At 42.0% G+C, this 24,950-nt stretch overlaps 1 protein-coding gene across 1 annotated transcript in view; it reads left to right on the plus strand.

Moving 5' to 3' along the window:
• Positions 1-1,347: 1,347 nt before the first annotated feature.
• ZCWPW1 (zinc finger CW-type and PWWP domain containing 1) overlaps positions 1,348-24,950 on the plus strand; it is a 2,385,176-nt gene continuing 2,361,573 nt past the window's right edge. The window contains exons 1-2 of the mRNA XM_044076340.1: positions 1,348-1,948; positions 7,491-7,735. Coding sequence (XP_043932275.1) covers positions 1,348-1,948; positions 7,491-7,735 — 846 coding nt within the window. The remainder of the gene's footprint in view (positions 1,949-7,490; positions 7,736-24,950) is intronic.

Here is a 24,950-nt window from a genome sequence, read left to right on the forward strand (position 1 = left end):
TTCATTATTCTGAAGGTTTTGTCCTGTTTTAACTCTCTAAGGGCTGATTGTTCGGGCTGAGACAAGTTAAACCATTTGGTGCCACTTGGTTGGTTCAATAAATTTCTAATGTCACGCTCACAGACCTTGAGAAAATTGTGCACTGTGTGATGCAGGATTGGATTAAACATACTTTTCATTCTGACAAGGGTGTCTGTGTTGGGGTTTTCATCCAAATCGGACGAGTCATCATTATTAAGCCTATTGTTGTTGTGCCATATATTGAGGTTGAGTTTCCTGGAAAAAAGTCATAGCTCTAGTAAGGAGTCAGTTAAGTTACATTGCCCAAACCCCTTGCTCAATAGTTGTATGTGAGCCTCAGAAAAATTTATTTCTAAAATAGGTTGAAAACTGGGCAGGAAAGGATGGCCAGCCTATCAGTTGTAGAGTGTGTTGTTATCTCCTGCGGTGGCTCCTGGTAACCATTGGTCTCCCTGGTGGTATGAATCTGAGACCTCTCCCCCTCCCCCATCCTGGTCTGGATGGTACTGTAGGGGTGTTGGCTCGATCCCATTGTCCTGGCTCTAAAAAATTGTTCTGATTGTCAGCCATTAGTGGTATATCATAGCCTGGTGCACCAATGTTGTTAGGGGGGAGTGAAGGATCCGCTGCAACATTCACAGCCTGTGAGTACGCAGGCGCTGCAGGAGGCTGTGGAGTTTGTGGTTGAGTAGGAATCGTTGCTGTTTGTAAGTTCTCATTAGGAGGAGAGAAATCAGTGTGAGCGATAGCTGTAGTCTTATGTGACTCTTGCTGTGGCCTATTGCCACTGTCTGAAATGGGGTTTAGATGGTCTAAAACCCCTTCCGTTATTATCATTGCTGAGTGGGTAGGCAATGCCATTTTGGTATTGTAGGTGATCTCGGTGTAGTTTGTTTCTTTTCCTGTGCATCAAGGTTGCTATGTGGCGCATGATTTTAGGACCTATACCATCAAATAGATGAAAGGTGTCTATATATATATATATATATATATATATATATATATATATATATATATATATATGAGCAACAACACAATTTGTAAAGTGAATAACAGATGGACTTACAACAATTTCCATATATGCAATTTTAGCTACTTGAACCTACATAAAGGTCACTTCAATCTATTGTCCAAAGGATTAAAATATATACCAGCTACACAAGGGGATGTAGCCAAATCCTTAATTGAAATTAAATTATTTTTAAGGAAAATTAACTTACAACTAGTTCTTCCTAATAAGGCTCCCCAAGATGGTGTAAATATTTTAAAACGTAGATCCACATACAATCCCCCCCTCCACCCTTTGTTGAGAAACTTGGAAAAATAATGGAGAATGAGATTAGGAAAGATGTAATAAAAGATCAAAGACCCCATTATAACTTAACCAAAGAAGAAATGAACATTTTAATAGAACTCAAGGATGACATTAACCTAAGGGTTATGAAACCGGATAAAGGGGGAGGTATAGTTATAATGGAGAAAAATGAGTATGAAAGCAGGATGAATAATATCCTTTGGGACAGTAATAAATATCAACATGTATCTAAAAATGAGATAAATATTGCTTACAACAATATAGATATAAAATTGAAGGACATGTTACTTGAGGGTTTAATTAATGGTGAGACTTTAGGTTTTTTACGGGTGGACAAACCTAAAGTACCTATGATATTTGGTATACCCAAAATTCATAAGAGCGAGACTGATCCCCCTTTAAGACCTATTGTATCTGCTGTTGGGTCTAAAACCCATGCTCTAACTAAATTTGTTGATGTTAAGTTAAAAAAAGTGTGGATGGACAGGAAACAAATTTTGAGGGATTCATGGGACCTTTTAAAAGTTATTTCCAGTATTAACAACATAGAAAACATTATATTTGTCACAATAGATGTTATTGACTTGTTTTCCTCCATTCATTATAATGAAGGTACCAGAATGTTTGAAGAAATTGTTTATGAGTACCCAGAACTATCTAACAATGACAAGCTTGTGAGTGTTTGGCTTATGGAAACAGTATTACAGAACAATTTTTTATACTTTAATGGTGAATTTTACAAGCAGATCCAGGGAGTAGCTATGGGGGCAGCCTGTGCCCCCACTTATGCCAACTTGGTTCTAGCTAAATGGGAAGAGGAACATGTGTTGAATAGTGTTTTTAGCTCTTCCTGGATCAGCTATTATAGATTTCTGGACGATATTGTAATTTTTTGGACTGAGACTGAAGAAAAATTAAGAATGTTTATGGAATATTTAAATGGCACAACTAATTTTTTTGAAATTTACATATCAAAGTTCTCAGAATGTGTTGCAATATTTGGATATAGAAATCTATAAGAAAGAAGGAGGTTTGGAAACAAAGGTATATAGAAAGCCAACATACTGCAACTCCTTTCTGCATTTTGATAGTTCACACCCTTTACACATAAAAAAGAACATTATTAAAGGTCAATACGTGAGAGGGTGTAGAATGACTAGTAATGATGAAGATTTTTTGATGGAATGTGATTTGTTAGAAAATATGTTTAAAAATAGAGGTTACCCTGAGAAATTTATTAGTGACATTAGACATGAGGTCCTAAATGGTAGAGGGACTAGATTCAAACCTATAGTCAAAGAGCCTGATAATAGCAGGATAAATGGACAAAGTGGAAATATAATAACAAATCCTGATAACTTTCATTCAGCCCTTACGCTTGAGTACAACATTATCAACAACAAAATTAGGCACATTTTTTGTAAAGAATGGAATAGATTCACAGAATTAACAGATTTAGATAAAATTAATAAGGGCCCTGTAAAGATAGTGTACAAAAATTCCAGAAGTATGAGAAATATTCTGGAAAATAAAAACATTGTCACTTCACAAGACAGAAAGAGAAAAGGCACCTATAAGTGTGGTAGATGTGCCCAATGCATGTACATCCTTAATGGTAACAAAATTAATATTAGAAGTAGGAATAGGGTGCTATTAAACGAAATATTTTTTTATAATCGTGAGTCTATGGGCCTAGTTTACTTTGCTAGCTGTACAAAATGTTCTTCGTTCTACATAGGAAAGACGGAAAGGAAATTAAAAAGGAGAATATTTGAGCATCTTAATGATATCAAAAATGGTAAGGAAACCAATGCTCTATATAAACATAGCAAAGAATGTCATCAAGCTAGTTTTCTTTTTTCTGTAATTGAACATACAGCTAGAGATATCAGAGGAGGGCCTTGGGAAGAAAAGTTAGAATATAGGGAGCTATGGTGGCAAATGACACTTGAATCATATCACCCACCAGGGCTCAACGAATATACTAGCATTTTACCATTGTTAAAGTTAAGGGCAGCTAAACTGTGAAGTTGTTAACCTTTTATTATGTTATCTATTTTAAACACAAAAAAACTTTTCTCCTCATGTGTAGTAACAATATGGTTGGTTTTTATTCTAATTTTTATTCACACATTTATATAGATTCATTATTTAATTATACAAAAGTTTTTTATGATATGAATTTATTAAAATGAATATTTTAAGAATTAATAAACCTTAGTTATTAATATGCTGGTATTATAATCAGTAAAAAATGTGGATGTGTATTGTGACGACTTTTTTTGCTGCTATTTCTGTAATTTTGGAGCGTTGAATAAACCCCAGGACACCATCCAATTGTTCCTGTGTTTTCCATATTTGAAGTTTATTTGTGCTTTTACCACTTTGGCGTATCTGGTTATTAGTCAGATTTAATCTGCCTTACTAACTTAACATCATAGCCCCTTTCAGTAAAGATCAATTCCATCTTCTCTAGTTCTATATTTAAATTCATAGGATCTTTACACAGTTTCAGAAGTCTCTGAAATTGACCTTTCACTATCCCTTTAAAGATATGGCGAGGATGCATACTATCATATCTTAGTATGGCATTCTTCCAACAAGCCTTCCTATGAAGAGAAGACAATAACCTATTGTCTCGAATACTAAGATTCACATCAAGGAAACTTACAGTGTCATATGAAGCTTCAATAGTTAATCTTAAGAAACTGGTGGTAGTTTCCAAATAAGATACAAACAAAAGGAAATCTTGCTTACTTCCATCCCAAACGACAAGGATATCGTCCACAAATCGTTTATAGACCAAACATTTTTTGAAGGATTCATGACTAAATAAAAATTCCTTCTCCCACTGGTAAACCACTAAATTGGCATATGTGTTCGCGCAGGGGGTGCCCATGGCAACCCCTGCTAGTTGTAAGAACATATGCTCTTTAAAACAAAAAAACATTGTTGCCTAGAACCAACTCTAACAACTGGCAAACCAGTATCTCCATATTGCAGTCTATTGATGGTGAAGCTTGAAGCAATTCTCTAATTGAGTCAATGCCCTTGTCATTCGGGATGCAAGTAAACAAATTCTGGACATCCATAGTTATTAGAAGGTGTCTATCTCTACATAGTTCAACTTCTAGGGTATCCAAAAATTCCAGAAGCTGATAGGTGTCCTTCAGGACAGTCGGAATGTCATTAACAAGAGGTCTCAAACACTTTTCTAGATAGATGGAAATGTTTTCTGTACTCCATCCATCTCCCGAGACTATGGGGCGTATAGGAGGTGGCTATATCCCTTTATGCATTTTGGGTAGTCCCTTTATCACTGGGAGTTGGGGATGAGTAGTGTAAAAGAACTCATACAGATCCTTACTGATCTGACGACACATCAGTAGGTCATAAAGTGTGTCATTAATATCACTAAGTATTTCATTCAAAGCCTTTTCATCTATACATTTATATGTGGAGTGATCACTAAGCATACTCTGCATGTAGCTATCATAATCTACCCTATCAAGCAACACAATGCCTCCCCCCTTGTCTGCGGGTCTGATGGCAACAGAAGTATCTTGTGATAACTTCTTTAAGGATATATTTTCTTCTTTAGACATATTAAAATATGAACATTTCTTGTTACCTTTCAAAAAATAGGTATATATATCCCGCTCACATAGTTTAACAAAACTTTCCACAACGCCAGACAATGGAGGAGAAAAAGTGCTTTTGCGCTTAAATAAACAAGCATCTTGTGTACACATTCTATCAGACAAATTTAAATCATCTTTATAAAACAATAATTTAAGAGCTATGTTCCTGGCAAAAAGCCGTAAGTCTGTCAGCAAACTGTTCAATATGCTGCCTTGGGAAGGGATAAAGGAGAGACCTTTATCTAAAACACTGACGTCAGTCAAACTGAGTACCAACCTTGATAAGTTGAAAAACAAATGTTCCTTTATCTGAACCTCCTTCTCTGTTGATGATAATTCTCTCCAGAAAACTTCCGTTTCCTCCTGTCCCAGCTCTGCGATCTGTCCCTCGGTAGAGCTGACTTTTTTATCGGTAGGGGTAAAAAATCTGTACCACAGGGTAGAGCTGTATGTTTCCTTATGGCTCCTAGTTCTCTCCTGGATGTAGTGGCATGGTCCGCTTCCTGATTAGGTTGCGGTGTAGATATCACATTGGTTCCCTCTGTGGAGACAGGAAGCTCCGGTGGTGTAGCAAAACTGGTTCCTGATGTTTGCCCGGAACTTACTGTTACAACATCTCTGGGTATGGGACTTGCTAAGTCAGCGTCAATCAATGTGGTTTCTATAGCAGCAGTGTCAACAGGTACATTACGTGTAGAGGTAGCATTCTCAGCCTTCCTTGCCCAAACAAAAACATTGCCATCTGAAAAATCCTTGAAATCACATTGCAACTTCTTCTGTTTGGTAGATTGCAATTTGAGAGCATATGAATCAACCTGTATATACAAATAATCAAGTTTTTTTAGGCATGAATCATGGTTGAAGCTGCTGCGTATGTCAGTATTTAATTTATCAACCTTTGCCACCAACTCCTTTTCTATCAGAGTAAAATAATCAATAATTAACTGTATATATTTATAACTGGTTTCGAGGTTAATCTGTTGCCATGACTTAAGTAACAGAGGATGCTGCTCACCGTAGGAGGGCATGCAAAGGACTCGCATCCCCCTCGGTATCAGTTTAAAATGCAGGCATGCCTCTAAGTGTCTGCGCTGCCATACAAGCCGTTGCAGTCTATAGAGGTTGTTCTCAAGTTGTTTCAGTGAATGAATAAACTGTTCTGAGTTGTCTATATCATGGTTATGAATAACGGATGCATGATTCTTTAAATCCAAACTCAATAAAGGGTTACTGTTGCTATTCACAATACTAGTCCATTTATTGATGGTAAGACTCACCCTCGGGCTCGGATTATAGTCTAGCTCGACTTCTAAGTTTGCCATCTTGTGTGGAGAAGCGGCCAAGAACAAGTGAAAAAATTCAACAAAGACCACCTCACCGTAAAGAGACTGTGCGTTACTAAATAGAAGTATGAGCAACAAAACACGTACAGTCTCTAACACAGAAACGGCAGCAGCAACTGTAAAAACCAAAATCTTTATTTTATAAAACTGTAGATGAGCGCTTTCGCGTATTACTACGCTTCTTCAGATCAAAGAATAAAACAAGTTCATCCTATTTAAACATAACCTAATTATCTAATTAATTCAAACTCTCCAATAGGCATCGTGTGAAGAATGTACCATTAATTAATAAAACATATCTTAAGAATTTCTTTAGAAGGAAAGGCTCATTGCATCAAGAAGTTTGACATATAAAATTGCAACAGCTAAGATACTTAAACAAGAACAGAAGTAAAATAAAAACTTCCTCTAGTAGTTCAAAAATTAATAAAATCATGTAAATATGTGGCAGATAAAAACTCTCACGTACAAACCTAACTAAGTTATTTATATATATATATATATATATATATATATATATATATATATATATATATATATATATATATATATATATATATATATATTTGCACTGCTTCCACACTATTTGCTATTTTGTTATGTCCTCTAGTATGGGATGTAGGTCAAACTCCACTGTTTTCCTTAAAATATAGCATCATACCAAAGTCTAAAATTAGAAAGTTTGTTCAGGAACTTAAAACTAATAGTGGTTGCATCCCATTACTTCAGTTTATTTCTTGTATCTTCATGCAGTCTTGTCTGTCATTCAACAGTTTGGTGGGATATTAGGAGTATTTTTCAGCTGCACTCCTTATTGGTATTTCTTGTATAGGTTGAAGCTCCTGTGCTCTCTTTTACTTTGCAGTATCAAAGTATCTTTGTCCTGCAGGGCTTTGGTTTACACCCTGGATAAGAGTGCAGCAGTGGGCTGTACAAGTAACTCTCAATATCAACACTAACTCAGTGCTTGCATCCCATTTCTGGTCCACAGCATCTGAGGTTTAGTCTGACGTATTGTACTGATTAGCAGTTTCAGGTTAGAGACAGTATAAATTCCGCAGTTTGGGAAGTATTGATTTCAGATTTACAGTGTATTGTGTGACATGTTATTTCATAAAATAAAACTATTTTGTATTTACCTGCTTTTGCTTTATGTTTTATATTTTTCAGAATGCAGACAAATTAAAGTAGGAAAGAAAAATATGTTTTCAGTTCCTGCTACCAGAGATTGTGCCCCCAGTTCTGAAAGTAATGAGAGTGGTACAAAGAATAACTTTTCCTACCTTAAGAAGCGTCAGGTTGTAGGAAGTGGAAATCAGAAGGCAAAGACTCAAGGAGAAGAATGCAAAAGAAAAAATGCGAAAAAAAATAATCCAGCTAAAGCAGAAGAGAAGGAAGAGGCAAAAACCTGTCTAGTAAGTCTGACTTGTAACTAAAGAATAAAAACAGTGAAAAGAGCTGAGATATATGCTGCAATGTGACCAGCAGGTGTAATGCCTGCTTATCACAGACAAGGTAGGGCAAAAGAAGAGCGCGGGTGGGGTTAAGAGGGCAGCCACCACTGATGCAAAGTGTTAGGGAGTGTGATTGGCAAATCCTGAACAGTCTTTTCTGCATACTAGCACTGGTATTTAAATGTTGATATTACATTTGGTGTCAGAACTGAGGCGCTGTAGCACATTGTGTGTGGTATATGCTGTAGCAATTGGTTACTACAAATGTAGCACATAGTTTGCAGTAGTTTAAAAGTAGGAAAGATTTTTCCCCTTGAACTTAAGTGCTGTAGCACTCTTTGTTTGGCCTAATGTGTAGCAGCTGCTTGTTACAAATGTAGTAAAGCATTTGATTTTATTTTTATTTATTTATTTGCAGTTGGTTAACCAGGATAGTCCATTGGGCCATTAAGAACCCGTTTTCAATGGAGTTTTGGGGAGAAAAGCTCCAAGGCAAAACAAAGATTAAAGCAGTTACAATTAAATTTTAGGTTACATTAAGTACAAAAAACAAACATTGCATTTGTAAATGTACAGTTTCTTGAAATGGAATAGTACAATTAGAGAATTATAAGAAGTTATTTACAATTGGCTTAGTATTTGCTAGATGCAAATATGAAATTAGAGTCTGGAATAAATGAGATAGTTGCCTGTAGGAAGAGGAGAATAGGCTATGTGGGGTGGGAGCAAGAGCATTCCCACTTGTATGTTAGATGTGAGTGAAGTGATTTTTTTAAAGGAAGAGAGGTTTGTGGTGGTACGGATGGAGGGAGGGAGGGAGTTCCATAGGCGTGCCAGGGCAAAGGACAGGAGGTTTTGTCCTGGGGGACGAAGAGGTTTGTACAATTCTATTAGGTTTTGGTTGTTAGATCTTAGGAGTCTTTCTGGGTGGTGCATTTTAAAGGTAGAGCAAAGGGAGGGACAGAGGGAGGTATGAAAAATGAGTTTGTGTGCATAAGTAAGTTGAGTACAGGTGAGATAGTTGGGTAGTTCTAGCCAGTTTAATTTGTGGAGAGATGCATAGTGGTGGGTTGATGATTTGTGGCCAGTGGCAAATTTGGCAATTTTATTTTAACAAGAGGATAGTTTTGTCTTGAAAGAGGATTGTTAGGAGAGGGGCACAATAAAGGAGGGAAGGGATGAGAAATGTTGTAGAGAGAGTGAACTTAGTAGATGCAGTGAGGTAGCGATTATGGCAGTAGAGCATGTCAAGTTTTTGGTGTTTTTTTATGTTTAGTTGTAGATGGGAGTTTAATTTAAGCTGGTCATCAATGTGGACCCCTAATAGTTTGGTTTCAGATACCAGTTCAAGAGGTGTGTTTTTCTGGGTAGTGATGGAGAATAGGTTTCTATCAATGGTGGTGGTTTTAGAGGGGGTAAATACCATGAGTTTGGTTTTTGATGCACTGAGTGCTAGGTGATTGTCTTTCATCCACTGTTCTGTGGTAGAGAAGGCATCTTGAATAAGGTTTAAGAGAGTGGGGATGGATGGGGCAGCACAGATTATAGTTGAATCATCTGCGTATTGAATAAAGTTAGCATAAGGGATTGAGTGGAAGAAATCATTTATGAATATATTGAAGAGGAGGGGACCCAATATGGAACCCTGGGGGACACCAGTGGGGGTGTTAAGGAAAGAGAAAATGGCCTTTTTCCACTTGACTGCTTGTTGCCTGTTAGAGAGGTAGCTGGTGAACCAATTGAGAGAGGAAAAGGATAGGTTTAGTTTAGAAAGTTTAGTAAGGAGAAGATTGTGAGAGATGGTATTGAAGGCCTTAGAGAGGTCAAGTAGGAGGGTAGATACAGTAAAGCCAGAATCCCTGGCTTTATTCACAGTTTCCAGGAAGGATAGGAGGGCAGTCATAGTGCTGTGACTGGGTCTGAATCCGTGTTGAATGGGAGTTAATAAGTTATTATCTATGAGGTAGGGCAGGAGTTGAAGATGGATACATTTTTCTAGGAGATTAGAGATGGGAGAGAGGATGGCGATGGGACGGAAGTTTGTAATATTGTTATTATTGCCTCCTTTGTGCAGGGGTATGATGAAAGCCTTTTTTCAGAGTTGGGGTACAAAACCTTCTTGGATAGAGCGATTGATTAGGATAGTGATGGGGAAGGCAATGGCTTTGGCAGCTATGCTAAGGAAGAATGAGGGAATGTTATCGGGGGCATTGAAGCATGGTTTCAGCTTTTGCAAGAGTTTTTTATGGTAGAAGTTGGAATGAGTTTTATGGAGAATGATGGGGGTTGGGAAGAGAGGGTATGAGAATGTGGAGGTGAGGGGGGTGACAAGAGAGGAGATGCAAAAGTGTGGGGGGGGGGTAAAGTGTTATTAGAGAAGAATGAGGTTAGTTTGGAAATAGAGTCTATGAAAAAAGAGTTAAATTGGGTGGCCAGATCTATATCTAATGCATTTGGGTCAGGGCTTTGGGTTTCTGTTATGCCAGCTTTTAGGGGGGTAGTGATACCTTTCCAGAATTTTTGTGGATTGGTTTTATGGTTGTTTTGAAGTAAGGAGAAGTAATTCTGTCAGTCTGCTGTAATAAGCTTTTTAACTCTGTTGTGAAGTGTTTTGAACTCATTAAGGGTGGTGGGAGTTTTGTTTCTTTGGTAACATGCCCAGGCTTTGTCTCTAAGGTGCATGGCAGTTAGTGTGTTTTTGGTTAGCCAAGGGGCAGTTTTGTTTCTTATTCTTTTGGTTTTTATGGGGACATAGGTATCTAACAGTTTTAGGAAAGTTGAATTGAAGTGGGCAACAGCATTTTCCAGGGGTAGAGTTTTTAGAGGGTTTTAGTTTAGTGATTTTAGGGAGTCAGAGAAGGCTTATGGTTGAAGTTTTTTAGGTAGCGAGTGGTGATGTAATTATGTGTTATATATAAGGGGAAGGAAGACACCTTGTAAAGATGGGGAGGTGGTAGCTGAGGGAATTGGGAAGAGTCCCACTATCAAGGTAGTAGTGGGGTGAGAGACTAAGATCCAGTCTAGGGTGCTACCAAAGTCTTTAGATGGCCTGGTTATGGAGTTGATGATCTGAGAGTAATTATATAGGTTGATGTTTAGGGGGTGTGAAGGGGACTGAATGGAGGACCAGTTAATGTTTGTGTCTCCCAGGATTATAGTTGCATTGCTGATATTGGTAGAAAGCCATGAGAGGATATCTTCAAGTACTGAGGTATTGTCTCCAGGGGAATGTAAAGGGAGGCTATGCATATGTGTTTGTGTCTATTTAATTTAAGTAGAGCTGGTATTAATTCTTCGTTGGCGAAGTGGGGAATGGGTTTGTTATCGGGAGTAACGGATAGGGAGGATGAGTGGAGTAGAGCTTCTCCGCCACCCTTTCTGTGGGCCCTGTCTTTTCTGATGTTGGAGTAGTTAGGTGGTATTATTTCAGCATCTTTTATATGAGGTTTTAGCCAGGTTTCTGTGATAGCTAAGATGTCAGGTTTTTGTAGAGTAGTCAGGCATGCAGATTGGGAATTGTGTTAGCTATGCTTTGGGCATTTAGAGAAGCTAGTAGGATGGATTTGGATGTAGAGGAGGAGGTGTTTGGGCCAGGGTTAAGGTATATATCTCCAGATAGAAGTATGGTTGTTAGATGCTGGATTATGCTGAAGTGGTATTTGGATTGCTTTGTTTCTATGTTGTTTATTATTAGATTTGTGAGGGTTTTGGGGGTTAGAGGGGGGGCTAGAGATTTTATAAGGAGTGATTAGTTTGTAGTGGAAAAATAGATAGTTGTTAATGGGATACAGGCTGGGGGATATTGACCTAAATGACTGTGAGTGTATTGTGGGGAGTGAGTTGGTTGTATGAAGAAATGGTGAGTGGGTAGTAGTGGTGAGATGGGTAAGGTAGTAGATGTAGATAAGGTTCAGAAGAAGTAGTAGTTGAATAGAGAAGGATGTGTCTTTTGTAAGCATGTTGAGATTTAGATAAGGTAGTTATATATGGTGTTGAGAAAGGTATAGGAGTAGGTATTGCCTTATTAAGATGGGAGGGATAGGGGAGGTGATAGATGGTATGTAGGGGGAGGGAGTAAAAAGTGAGGGATGCTGAAAGAGATGGAGTTTAATAGGTAGGGAGGAAGTAGGAGTGGTTATGTGAGTATAAGTTTAGAGCCCCTGGGTGTGGGTGGAATTTGGGGGTACGGTAAGGGAGTGGAGTGAGTCTGCAGAGTGAACGGAGTGGGTAGAGCCAGAGGGGAGTGGAGACTGCAGAAACTATCAGAGACTGTAATACAAGAAATAATGTGGGCTACAGCTGAAGAGTTAATGAAGGTAATTTGAGCAAGGTATATGAGGTTGTTATAGTCCTGGGAAGTAGAGGGAGTTATGTATTTATGAGAGTGGTAGAGCAGAAGTAAATTAGCTGATAGAGTTTGGAGATAAAATAGCTGTTAAACTTTGGTGGAGGTTAGGAGGGGAAAAGACTGAGCAAGCGTCTGCAGGAATGTTTAAAATAGCTGATAAATAGCTGAAAACTATAGGTGGCAAGGAGAGGGTGTACAGAGTGAGGGAAGAGTCTTCATTCACTACAGACTGGGTCTAGGAAACATTGAGAAAGACTGGAGGTGGGACAGTGGCAAACAAGCTGCGGTAGGCTACTATCACGCACATGGGAGGTCAGAATAATACAGGCTTTGCAAAAGGATGTTTCCTTATTAAGACTACATACATTTAGGTTTCCTTAGGTAGAGAAAGTATTCTCAGTGGTGACGATTGATGGAGCCTGGGTAGTAGACAATTCAAAGGTGTCTTCTGTTTGGGGCAGTGGCAGTCCTTGAATATAGATTGAGGGAAGGGAGCGCCCGGGTGTAAGGCTGTAAAAAGAGAGAGAATAAAAATTAGGCAACTAAATAAATAAATAAAAAAATAAAGTAGCCTTAGGATGTTCAAACATTTACCCAGTTAACATGTAAATAAAAATAAATAAAAATGGCCAATTTTTTTTCCTTAGAAGGGTCTGTTTTTGCCATTATGAATAGTTGTTGAGACAGGGGATATATTTTCTACTGTAGTACATTTGATCAGGAGACTTTTCACTGAATTACAGTTGGACTCAAACATGCACATATTTCACCTAGAAGCAATCATCCCTTAACCCTTATGCAGGGGATAATGCTCCTTTCACATTTGTTCTTAATATAACCAACTTCAGTATTGCACGGCTTTTGCTTAGATTACAAAATAGTGCAGGTTTGAGTGTGATTGATGGAGTGTTTCTGTAGGATCATAATTTTCTGAAAGGTGATACAGTTAAACCAATACATTTGATTTTTTCAGTAGTTTGGATGCTTTGTATTAGAAGTATAACCAGGGTAGGAGATGAAGGTAATGCCCTTAATTAGAATGAATACAGCAGGGAAAATTAGATGATAAAGTGCAAGCATAAATCATTCTTTGGCGAAGACTCTTGCAGAAGAATATTTAACAAACATGGTTCTACTTGCAATTGTCATTCTTCTTATCGGTCTCTCTTATTGAAGAGACACTATGCTAGGATTAATTTTGTTTGTATACTGCTGCTGCTCCCCTAATATAATTTGGAAGGTGTTCTGTATAAAAGTGTTACACTACACCATCTTCAGTTTTTCTTGCTATTGAGTAAACAGTTTTTTGTTTTAGTGTCTTTTTCTATTCACGAGCAGTTCTTCAGTAGTTCTTATTTATTTTCATGTTGATGAGTACGTAAATGTACTGTTTTAATCATATTATGAAGAATAATTACAGAATTTAAGTATTTGAAGTGATAGTTGTGTAATGAACCCTTCTGGAAGCAAAGATTAAGTGTGCTTTTGGCAGTTAAATCGCTGACTTTCATAGTATGTGTATGTATGTATGTTTTTTGTCTTGAGGCATGTTGTGGTCCAAGAGTTGGTATTTCCCATCATTTCCACGCACCAGTAAGATGCATAGTTCTGCTGTTTGTCATGGAAATGTCAGAAAATTTTAAGGCATGGTGTTCTTCATTCCTGTTGCACTAGCCATAACTATATTAGATGTAACCTACCAAGGATGTCAGATATGCAGTCATTCTACAAAGCTTCAGGCTCCTTCCTCAAACTCGGTACATTTGCTTCTAGCATTGGAATATGTGTCATGCCAAAACTGAGAACTTTCTTGCCATATGTATTCTTATGCAGACGTTTTGTCAGCTCAGCAGCATTAGTATTGGTGCCGGCTTCAGCTACAGCTTTGGGCAGATAAGTATCCCCTTTGGGAACCTTCCATTTTCTCTGTAAAAGGTATATCTAAAAATTGATGTCTGTCAGAAAGGGCAGCGCTCCTGACTCTCAGCCATCAGTACAAAAAAGGAAAAGAAATTGTATAAAGTCTCTCAAAGTAACATGTCTTTTTTCTCATCTTAGGGCAGACCCATAAGTTACCTCTACCACCCCTAATCCAGCTCCTGAAGATGAAGAGAGTAAACTTCTTGACAGACTGGGTAAAAGATTCTTTTCTTCCCCTATAACCCATATAGCTAAGGCTACTGCAGCAGTGATCATTTCGAATGCCTGTAGTTACTGTAAGTTTAATTATTAATCATATTACATATTAATAATATATTAATAAATCTGATATTGTCAGTTTTTCATTCCGTTCTTACATATGGGTCTGGATTTGATCCATTGGATCCGACTCGGCCATTACTAAGCTCATGGCACCCAAAAAGCTCTTGGACACCTCCCCTTATCCACAATCCACCTCTCCCTGTTACCTCAGATTGCGTTTGCCGGTTTGCGAACACGTGGTATAAACCTTCTGCTCTTGGACAGTCAGGTTATAATTTCAGATTTTTTTATAAAAACTGTTTATCTTTTATTCTGTCTCTAGTACTGAGATTGCTTTTCCTCTTCACTGTAACCATTTATTTATTAGGTTACTTTCCCTTCCCAACTACTCTTGGCGGTAATTTCACTACTGTCGTTAGTAGCCTTTCCCTTCCTGCATTCGTCTCTCTACAGAAAAAAAGGGTGTTTCTTTCCTTCTCTTTTTGTAATTTTCTTTCTTCCCGGTTTCTGTCTGGGGGGTACACTACCTTGTGTGTGTGCGTTTTCTGCCATATTTTATTTTACTAATGGCTGAGAAACAGGATAAACCTGCGGGCTTTAAAAAATATGCATATTGTGGTCACAAAATTCTGTACAGTAAGTCGCACACCTTCTGTTTGGGCCCCCACCATCTGCAAGAAGACTGTGCTGTTTGCCATTCCTTTAACCACTGGGCCCTGGTTGCAAGAAAATATAAGCATATTTTGAGGGGTTTGTTACCTTCATCTTTTGGTGAGATCACTTCTGGTAGTGATAAATCTGTGGTGAAATCTAAATCAGCTCATTCGAGCCCTGGTTCTTTCTCCAAAAGTACTGATAGCATGAAGAAGAGACCTTCCTCGGCTCTTCAACAGATTCCTCAGAGCCGAGACCAAAAATATCCAAATCTGTTGATACAGTAGCTTGATCAGAGCCTTTGGCGCCGAGCACTTCTTCCTTGGATCCGACTTCTTTGGCTCCGAGTCCCTCCGGTAATGATAGGTTGGAGCTGCTGTGGTTGGATCCTACTGTGAAGCATGCGCACTGGCCCAGTAATCAAGGATCCTCAATCCTCACCACTAGCACCAGTGAGGGGCATCCACATTGGGGAGGATAACAATTACACACACAGTAAAGTACAATTTCCCTTAAGAGCACACATAGATCACAGTTAATCTGGAGCTGGTTTCTCTTTTTCTCTCCAGATCCGCAATAAGACTCCTCACTGGCACAGCTATAGAGTGGAGTCCTTAGCTAGGGTTCCAAGCCAAGTCCTCCCAGCACTCCCTCGGTCCAACCAGTGCTTCGTGTCCTTGCCCAAGTAGCTGACACATACACACACACACACACACACACACACACACACACACACACACACACACACACACACACACTCTTTAAGATATGATTTATATACAAACACACATACATTCCTGGGGAAGGCTGGCACAGGTTCTCTATGTATGCCCCTTCTGCCCAGGTTATAAGGTAGTAGTCCACTGCCACCAGAACCCCTAGTATCAGCTACTAAAAAGGCCCTTACCAAAGGGTGTCCAATTATTACTGAGCAATATTATCTAGTTAGTAAGTGTGACCAGAACTTTTAAGGCTTATTGGAGTGGCTTTGTACAGTATCACTATATACATGCAATGTACTCTAGAGCTTAAATTATCTCTACACAAAACAGCCATAGTTGAAAGGTTTAAAAATATTTAATAATAAATAATAAAAACACAAGATGATTCTTCTTACTACACAGTGCTAGTCAAGAGTTCAGACATCACAGGAAAATGCTTAAATAATACTGTAGAATAGTTCTGACATAAATATAGAAAACAGCTAGACTAAACTTACTATCTGAAGTAGTTAACTTCATTTTATCTGCAACCTGTGGGTATATGGATCCATATCGGATCCGAGCCGGCAACTTTTTTTCTAGCATCTGCTCCAAGCTCCGAGCTCCTCCCCTTACCCATAATGCCCTACCATCTCCTATCTTCCCTCAGATCTCATTTGCCGTACAAGTAGTGTGCATTGTGGTGTTCTTTGCTCTGAGCTAAGAGATAGTAAGTAGAAACCTTTTGCTTATATCTAGGTGTGCTTGACTAGGATTCCCCTTCCTACCCTTCTGTAGTAATGCATTTGGTCGTTGGTGTAAAAAAAAAAAAGTTTTTGTATTAGAGTAGTAGTTAGGCCTGCCCTTCCCCTACCTGTGTGTGTGTGTGTGTGTGTGTGTGTGTGTGTGTGTGTGTGTGTGTGTGTGTGTGTGTGTGTGTGGTTTTTGGAAAGGTAGTGCTTATACCTTTGAGTGCAGGACTATGGCTGACCAGCCAAAGCCTGTGTTCAAAAAATGTACAGAATGTGGCCATAAGCTTTCCCGTGCCGATTATCGCACTCTGTGTGTGATATGCTTAGGAGTGGCACATTTATCCACTCAGTGTGCTATCTGTTCAGGCTTCAACCCTAGGGCCCTTAGGGATCGTAAGGCCAAGCTAGTTACCAAAGGCCTTCTCCCTGTTGCCATGCTGGAATCTGCCTCGGTCTCGGTCACTAGTGTTCCACCCCAGACAGGGACTCAACCTCCCTCTTTGTCTGGCGATGGGTCTTTGAAGAACAGATCTTCAGTCAGAGAGTCTGACAAAGATAAGGAAAAAAAAAAGAGAAGGAAAAGGAAAGGCACAGAGAAGAAAGGGAGAAAAAGAAGGACAGGCATCTTAAGAGATCCCCAGACAGGGAGCTCTTTCTCAGCCCTCCATCTAAGACCATGAGGCCTGTTTCTCCTTGGCTCCGGTCTCCTCGTTTCTCACCAGAGCCATTGGAACATTCGGACACGAGGCCCTGCACCCCTCTGCGCAGACCAGCCAGATCCGAGTCAGTGGCCTCTTCGAGGTCAACTCAGAGCCTATCGGACATGGATATGGACAGGATGATGCGGAGATTTATTCAGACCCAAATTCAGATGGGAGTCTTGCCAAGTCCCACTCCCTCTGGAGGGGAGACCTCCATGCCTCTTTTCCGCCCCATCTGTCCTTCCCCGATCTGTGCTTTGGCTTTGGGGCTCTTGGATCCGAGGTTTTTCATAGCTGGTAGCTCGGTGCCAACGGTTCCTCCAACCTCGACTCCGGCTGTTACCTTGAGTTCCTCGGATCCGACTTGTTCGGATCCAAGTGACTCTCGGAGCCTCGGACAGGGAGTCGGACCCAGGGGAATGGATTCTTTTGCTCCGACCCTTTCAGACCCGATCCGTTCCCTCAGACCTCAGGCTACCCTGTCTTCAGCTCCGGTCCCTGCTTCAGATCCAGGAAGGACTTCTCCCTTGGCCTTCGAAGTGGTGGAGAGGGTTCTCTCCCAGGGATTGAGACCCCAGCCCATCCCCTCGGATACCACCCAGGCCCCCCTGGATTTGGCGAAGACTCCCTTCATCCTGTCTCAGGAACAGCCCATGCCAGGGGATCCCCAGGTCATTTTCCCCAAGGAAACCCCTGCGGCCCACGGATCCCCTTCTGAAAGTCCCACTGAAGAGGGTCACCGCAAGCGCAAGTGCAAAAGGAGGCACTTGGACTCCCCCGAGTCCCTCACCACTGACACTGACTTAGATGAAGGAGAAGGTTCCCCCTGGTCACCTCCCGAAGACGTCTCCTTCGGAGAAATTATGGAGATCCTCCGCCAGAGGGGAGGTTGGTCAGCCCCAAAACCTTCTAGGGATGAGTCAGTATTCCTGGTGGCATTTGGCACGGGCCCATCTACTTCCTGAGTGTCCCCACCAGCAGACCCCGTGGTGGACCTCATCACCACGAGGGCATGGAAGGAGCCCAATACCGTAGAGCCCATCCCCAAACATCCTGACAAGGTTTTATCTCCTCCTTCTGATAGACAATCCTGTTCGAAAGGAGCCCCAGTTGATGCTATGTTGTTCGCAGCGGCCACAAAGAAGGAACTAGCACAGGAGAGTTCCTTAGTCCACCCCCCAGACAAGGAGTCCAGGTCGGTGGATAGGTTTGGGAAGCGCATATACTCCTCAGTGACTTTTTCTATCCGTGCGCTGAACTATTTGGCACATGTGATTCGACTTCAGTGAGACCTTGCTTCGGAATTCGCTGAGACACCCCCTGAGTCTTTATCGCCACAGGACAGACAGCTGTTCTTGGCGAAAATGTCTACTATGAAGTCAGACTCAAATACATCTATGCGGCTACTTTCCCATGCCACAGAAAGACCAGCTAGAGTGGCTGGGACATGCATAGCCATGAGGCATCATGCCTGGCTCAGATTGTGTCAGTTCACGGACCCTTTCAAGGCGTCGTTTATCAACGCTCCCTACAACAGTTCTTCCTTCTTTGGGAAGACAGTACGTGACACACTTGTCCAGAGCGAAAAGGACGGGAAGACTTTGTCTGCCATCGGAGTCGGCTTCTTTAACCCTCAGCTGTCCTTCTCTAGGAATCAAAGAGGGCAGAAGAAGATGTGGTTCCGAAAATTTTTTCCCGGGATTCTCAGGACAGCTATTCCCCCAGAGGCAGAGGGGGACAGGATCGACGCTGACCCAGAGGTAGAGGGGGTCCCAGGAATTTCAAGTCTAGGGAACCCTTCTCTGATAGACTCGGTCTGCAGCCCTGAGGGGTTGCCTGACTGTCCTACTCTGGAGGCAGTCGGGGGACGATTGTCCTTACATCCAGCGGCATGGGAGTCCATTACGACAGATCGCTGGGTTCTTCAGATAATATTCAGAGGTTACTCTATTCCTTTCATTGCCCCTCCAAATATTACAAAACACCTCCCGGATGTTCCACCCGCTCACAGGGAGGCCACAGCTCTAGAGGTTTCAAAGCTGCTTCTCAAACGAGCCATCGAAAAGGTCCTCCCCGATCAGTCCGGACTAGGCGTCTACTCAAGGTTTTTTTTTGGTGCCAAAAAAGATGGGGGACCTCAGGCCCATTCTAGACCTGTCAACATTAAACCTGTCGGTAGCAAAACAGAAATTCTGGATGGTCACCCTACAGTCCATTCTACCTTATCTCCGAGAGTGCGACTGGATGTGCTCGTTAGACCTTCGGGATGCTTACTACCACATCAAAATACACAGAACTCCAGGAGGTTTCTGTGCTTCCAGCTGGGAGCCAGTCACTTTCAGTTCAGAGCCCTACTCTTTGGTCTCACCACAGCCCCAGGGTGTTCACCAAGGTAATGGCAGTTGTAGCAGCTCACCTGAGGCTTCAGGGTATTCAGGTGTTTCCATACCTAGACGACTGGCTCTTCGCTGCACACAACAAGCATCACTTGTGTCTGGCCTGAGATTATTTCATTCGGTTGGCAGGCCTACTGGGAATTACAGTCAATGTTCACAAATCCCATTTGCAACCAGTACAAATTCTAGACTTCATTGGGGCATGGTTAGACACTTTGCAGATGAAGGTATTCCTAACTCCAGACAGGATTCTACATCTCAGGTGCCACATTGCTCAGATAGCGAACTCCAAGTCTTCAAAGGCGAGCGAGGTTCTCTGGGCTCTGGGCTCCATGGCTGCCACCATATCTATTCTCCCATATGCTCGCCTTCACATGCGGGTTCTTCAATGGACTCTGGCTGTTCAGTGGTCTTGGCTAGACCTACCCATGGAATTTCCGATCAAGATCAGTCACATCTGCAGGACATTTCTTCTTTGGTGGTTAACTTCACTGGAGATATCAAAAGGACGTCCATTTGCATCACCCCCAGTCCAAACCACAGTGACCATGGACACCTCCCAACTCGGGTGGGTGGGATACTGTTCGAGAAGGACAGTCCAAGGCACGTGGTCCCAGACAGAGACCAATTTGCACATAAATGTTCTAGAGATGAGGGCAGTGCTTTTAGCGTTGGAAGCCTTTCAGACAGTCCTCCCTCTCGGATTGATTGCAATTCAGTCAGACAACATGTCGGTCGTCTGGTATATCAACAAGCAAGGGGGAACCAGATCCTACCCTCTATGTCGCGAGGCCATGAGAGTGTGGGAATGGGCAATTTCCACCGGTCGGTTTCTGATAGCAATGCACATCCCGGGGCGCTCCAACATTTTAGGGGACAGATTGAGCCTGGTGATTCTGATGCCTTACGAGTGGTCTCTAAAACAGTCAGTAGCAGAGGAGATTTTCCTGACATGGGGTCAGCCTTGCTGCGATCTCTTCGCATCTCCTTCCAACGCGAAGTGCAGTGAGTTCTTTGCTCTGATTCCCTCACCAGGGGAAGTCCCCAGAGACACTCTAGTCCATGTTTGGCCCCCCGGGCTTCTGTATGCTTATCCACCTTTACCTCTCATTCCAAAGTTTCTTCAGAAAGCTTGCCAACTACGGTGCAAAGTGATCCTCATTGTCCCGTTCTGGCCTCGTCAGATTTGGTTCCCATTCCTTTGGTCTCATCTCTTAGCTCCCCCGTGGGTTCTGGATCCCTGCCCGGATCTAATTTCCCGTCCGTCGGGGACATGTCCGCCCAATCTGGTCAGCCTCAAGCTAACAGCTTGGTTGTTCCAGTTCCGTTAATCGCCAGGACTCCCAGTCTTTCATCCCAGGTAAAATCCATTCTGGTGGCCTCTCTTAAAGACTCCACTAGGAAACTTTATTGCAGTAAATGGAAGCGCTTTTCCATTTGGGCATCACAGAGAAAAATAGATCCCTTTACAGCCCCTGTTCCAGCGGTGTTGGACTTCCTGTCTGGTATCTTTCAGCAAGGAGCTAGTTCCTCCACAGTGAAAGTACAATTGGCAGCCATTTCCAGTTTTCACGTTGGTGAAGACAACATGGCCTTAGCCTCCTCTAGGCTGTGTAAGGCTTTTCTTAAAGGTACTTTTCTGTTACAGCCTCCTGTCAAGGATTCTGTACCTCCTTGGGACCTTACTTTTGTTTTACAGGCATTGGTGGCCCCTCCTTTCGAACCTGCAGCTTTGGTGGACTTAAAATTTTTGTCCTGGAAGACAGCTTTCCTAGCTCTCATCAGCTAGGAGAGTTTCTGAGCTTCAAGCTGTGTCTGCCGTGCCTCTGTATTTGGTCTTCCATAAGGATAGGGTCTCCCTCCGTACTAACCCTTCCTTCTTACCTAAAGTGGCATCTGAAGCAAACATAAACCAGTCCATTAATCTGCCCGTTTTCTTTCCCAACTTCCAAAATAAAGGTGGATACAAACTCCATTTGTTAGATGTTCATAGACAACTTCGTTTTTATCTTCATAGAACAAAGTCTTTCTGCAAGACTGACCAACTGTTTGTTTCCTTTTCCAAAGCGTTTATGGGAAAAGCTATTTCTAAAGTTTCTTTAGCCAGATGGATCACTCTTTGCATTTCACATGCCTACAAAGCAAAAGGTTTATCTCCTCCTGGTATAGTTAAGGCTCACTCTACCAGGTCCATGGCGACTTCTGCTGCTTTTTGGTCCAGGGTACTTTTGGACGATATTCGTGCAGCAGCGACATGGGCCAATTCACATACCTTCATTTCCCATTACAAATTGGATCTGATTTCGAGGGGTAGAGCATCCTTTGGCTCTGCGGTGCTCAGGAATATCCTTCCATAAGGGCCTCCCAGGACTGGAGTAGCTGTCCCACAGGTTGCAGATAAAATGAAGTTAACTATTTCAGATAAAGAAGTTATGTACTCACCATAACGTTCCATCTGAGTAGTTATACTTCATTTTTCTGCAACATTCCCTCCCTCCGTCCCCCGGACCTTATCCTGTTTTCAGGTTGGTTATTGGGTTGAGTTGCATATATATTGTTAGTTGCAGCAAACTCGATCTGAGGGAAGATATGAGATGGTAGGACATTATGGGTAAGGGGAGGAGCTCGGAGCTTGGAGCAGATGCTAGAAAAAAAGTTGCCGGCTCGGATCCGATACGGATCCGTATACCCACAGGTTGCAGAAAAATGAAGTATAACTACTCAGATGGAACGTTATGGTGAGTGCATAACTTCTTTATTTTCTATCTTTTCCTAAGAGCAATCACAGTTCTAAATAAACTTACATATAGAGCAAAAGCAGAGTACTGGTGAGTTGTCACTTTAGACAAAATCCAAAATGCTCTCTCTCTCTCTCTGTCTGAGACAGTCTTTTAAATTGATAATACATCACTGCTGACTTATTTTAGATTACATCATTCTTCTCTGGTTCCCAGGCTAACAGAAACTCAGAGCATAATTTATCTTTGATCTTGCACCTGGTCAGGAAACCACAGCAATTAAAGACATTATATATGTAAAATCTAGCAATTAACTCTGGTCTCAAAACAATAGAAGAAATCTGCTGGTCCATACATCATGGCCCTGGGTTTGAGATCAAACAGTCATACAATGCTTGACTTATCAGCTTTCTTCCAGCAGAGTGCACTAATGTTACTTTTTTGATGTTCAACATTTAACACAATTTTCTTACATTTAACAGAACAAGCCTGTGGCTTATATTAATATCTCCAAATGACAGAATTATCTACAAAATTCTATCTAGCTAGACTGGCAGCCTTCACATAATCTACAAAATTCTATCTAGCTAGGCTGGTAGCCTTCACACATTCCTCCAGTACTTCTAAGCCCATTACCTCCCTGCCAAGGACTCGGCACTCCCCATCTGTAGATCCGGTGCCTTTGAGGGTGCCATCTCCTTTTCTTAGCAGGCCAAAGTCTCCTTCAGCATCCTCTTCCTGTCCTACCAGAAGCCTTGCAGAGGAAGATATGGAAAGCATGGTTTAGAAAATTTTGTGGGTGCAGGGCATTACTAAGTCCCCTTTGCCTTCAACCCATATGGTCCAAGGTCCGTCCACTCCCCCTCTGGTTCCTCCTCTGATTTCAGGGCAAGTCTCAGTGTTATCAGATCTGACATGCCTGGTGACTTCCAGCTCAGATCCAAGGATTTCTTTTTTTGCGGGTCAGACCTTCGCTCGGAGCTCTTCGTTTTTTTTTTTGTTGTTGTTGTGGAGTTGGAGAGCTCTCGGAGTTATAGCAAACCTGTTGGACTATGGGTGCAATTGACTCCCAGACCTTTGGAGCAGTCTATGCACCTTGGGGCTTCCATGCCGGTGAGCTCAGTGCTGACTTCAACCCCAGGCGAGCTGTCTTCAGAGCTGGGGAGGTCTCTGTCCCACAGGCATGGCTTGTCAGAGCCGGAGTCCTTCCCCACTCAGGAGCATTCAGCCTTTGGGGCTATAGCTGCCTCTGCAACTAGGAAGTCATCTCCCCCCTCAGATCTTCAGCCCCATTTTTTTCCTCCTGTGTACACTTTCTGATTAAGACGTTCCTCAGGGACAATGGGACCTTTGGCCCCAGGTTACTCATTGACATACCCCTGCCTCTTCCGATACTTCCCCAGAGTACCCCACTGAGGAGATATTTTGGAAGAGGACCTGCAAGAGGAAGCATTTGGACTCCACCGAGGAGTCAGCCATGGAAGATGCCGACCTCGATGAGGGAGAAAGTTCCCCATGGTCACCTTCTGAGGATGTCTCTTTTGGATATATTTTGGACATTTTAACACAGAGAGGTGACTGGCAGTCCAGTAATCTTTTGCCTGAGGAGTCGGTGTACCTGGCAGCCTTCGGATCCTGTCCATCTACTTCCTGGGTCACTCTGCCTGCCAATGAGCTCATAGAATTGATCTCTCAGCGAGCATGGGAGAGCCCAGATTCCGTCGAGCTACCCCTCCTGTGGAGACCAAGCAAGATAATCACCACTCCAGCTGACAAGACTTTTTGGACAAAAGGGGTTGTAGTAGATGCCATGGTTGTGGTGGCAGCAACTAAAAAGGAACTATCAGAAGAGAGTTCCAGTATTCATTCTCCTAATAAGGATTCTAGGATGATGGATAGATGTGGGAAGCGAGTCTTTTCCTCAGCGACCTTTGCCTTATGATCACTGAATTATCTTTCCCACTTCACCAGGTTACAAAGGGATCTGATCAAGCAGCTATCAAATACCATTGAGGGAGCTGTAGTTGAGGAGTATGAGAAAAGGTTTCCTCCCAGCTGGCAACCCTACATTCTGTAGCTAACTTTTCCATGAGGCTCATCGAGCATGCAACTGAAGGAACGAGTAGAGCGGTGGGTTCTGGGATATCTATGAGGAGTCATGCCTGGATGCACCTGTGTGACTTTGTGGAGCCTTTTAAGTCTTCGTTTGTCAACACTCCATTGTACAGCCTTGCCATTTTTAGTCCCAAGATCAAAGATACGTTGCCCAGGTGTGAACAAGATGATAAGACCCTTTCTGCCATGGGCATAACCCCCCCCCCGAGACCTTCTTGTAAGGGTCAGAGAGGTGGTGGTAAAATGTGGTTCAAGAAATTTTGCCAGGACACACAAGGAGAGAGTTCCCTCAAGGGCAGAGGGCAGGAGATCAATTCTGGAAGATGCTACCCTTGTGTCAGAGGCACGCAGAACCAAGGGTCCCAAGAGCCCTTCTTTGGGAAACCCTTCCAGTGCTCCTTTCAGGAGTCCCAATTGCCTGCCTCTGTAAGCAATCAGAGGTCGACTATACCTGCAGTGGAGAGCCTGACTAAAAGTAACCACTGATTTATGGGTGCAGAGGATAATACCCAGAGGTTATTTAATCCCTATTTCGCACCAGCCCCCTCCTCCCCCCGAACAGAAAAATC

Source organism: Protopterus annectens, chromosome 7.part0 (assembly GCF_019279795.1).
Source record: "Protopterus annectens isolate FY-2018-M chromosome 7.part0, PAN1.0, whole genome shotgun sequence".
NCBI lineage: Eukaryota > Metazoa > Chordata > Ceratodontiformes > Protopteridae > Protopterus > Protopterus annectens.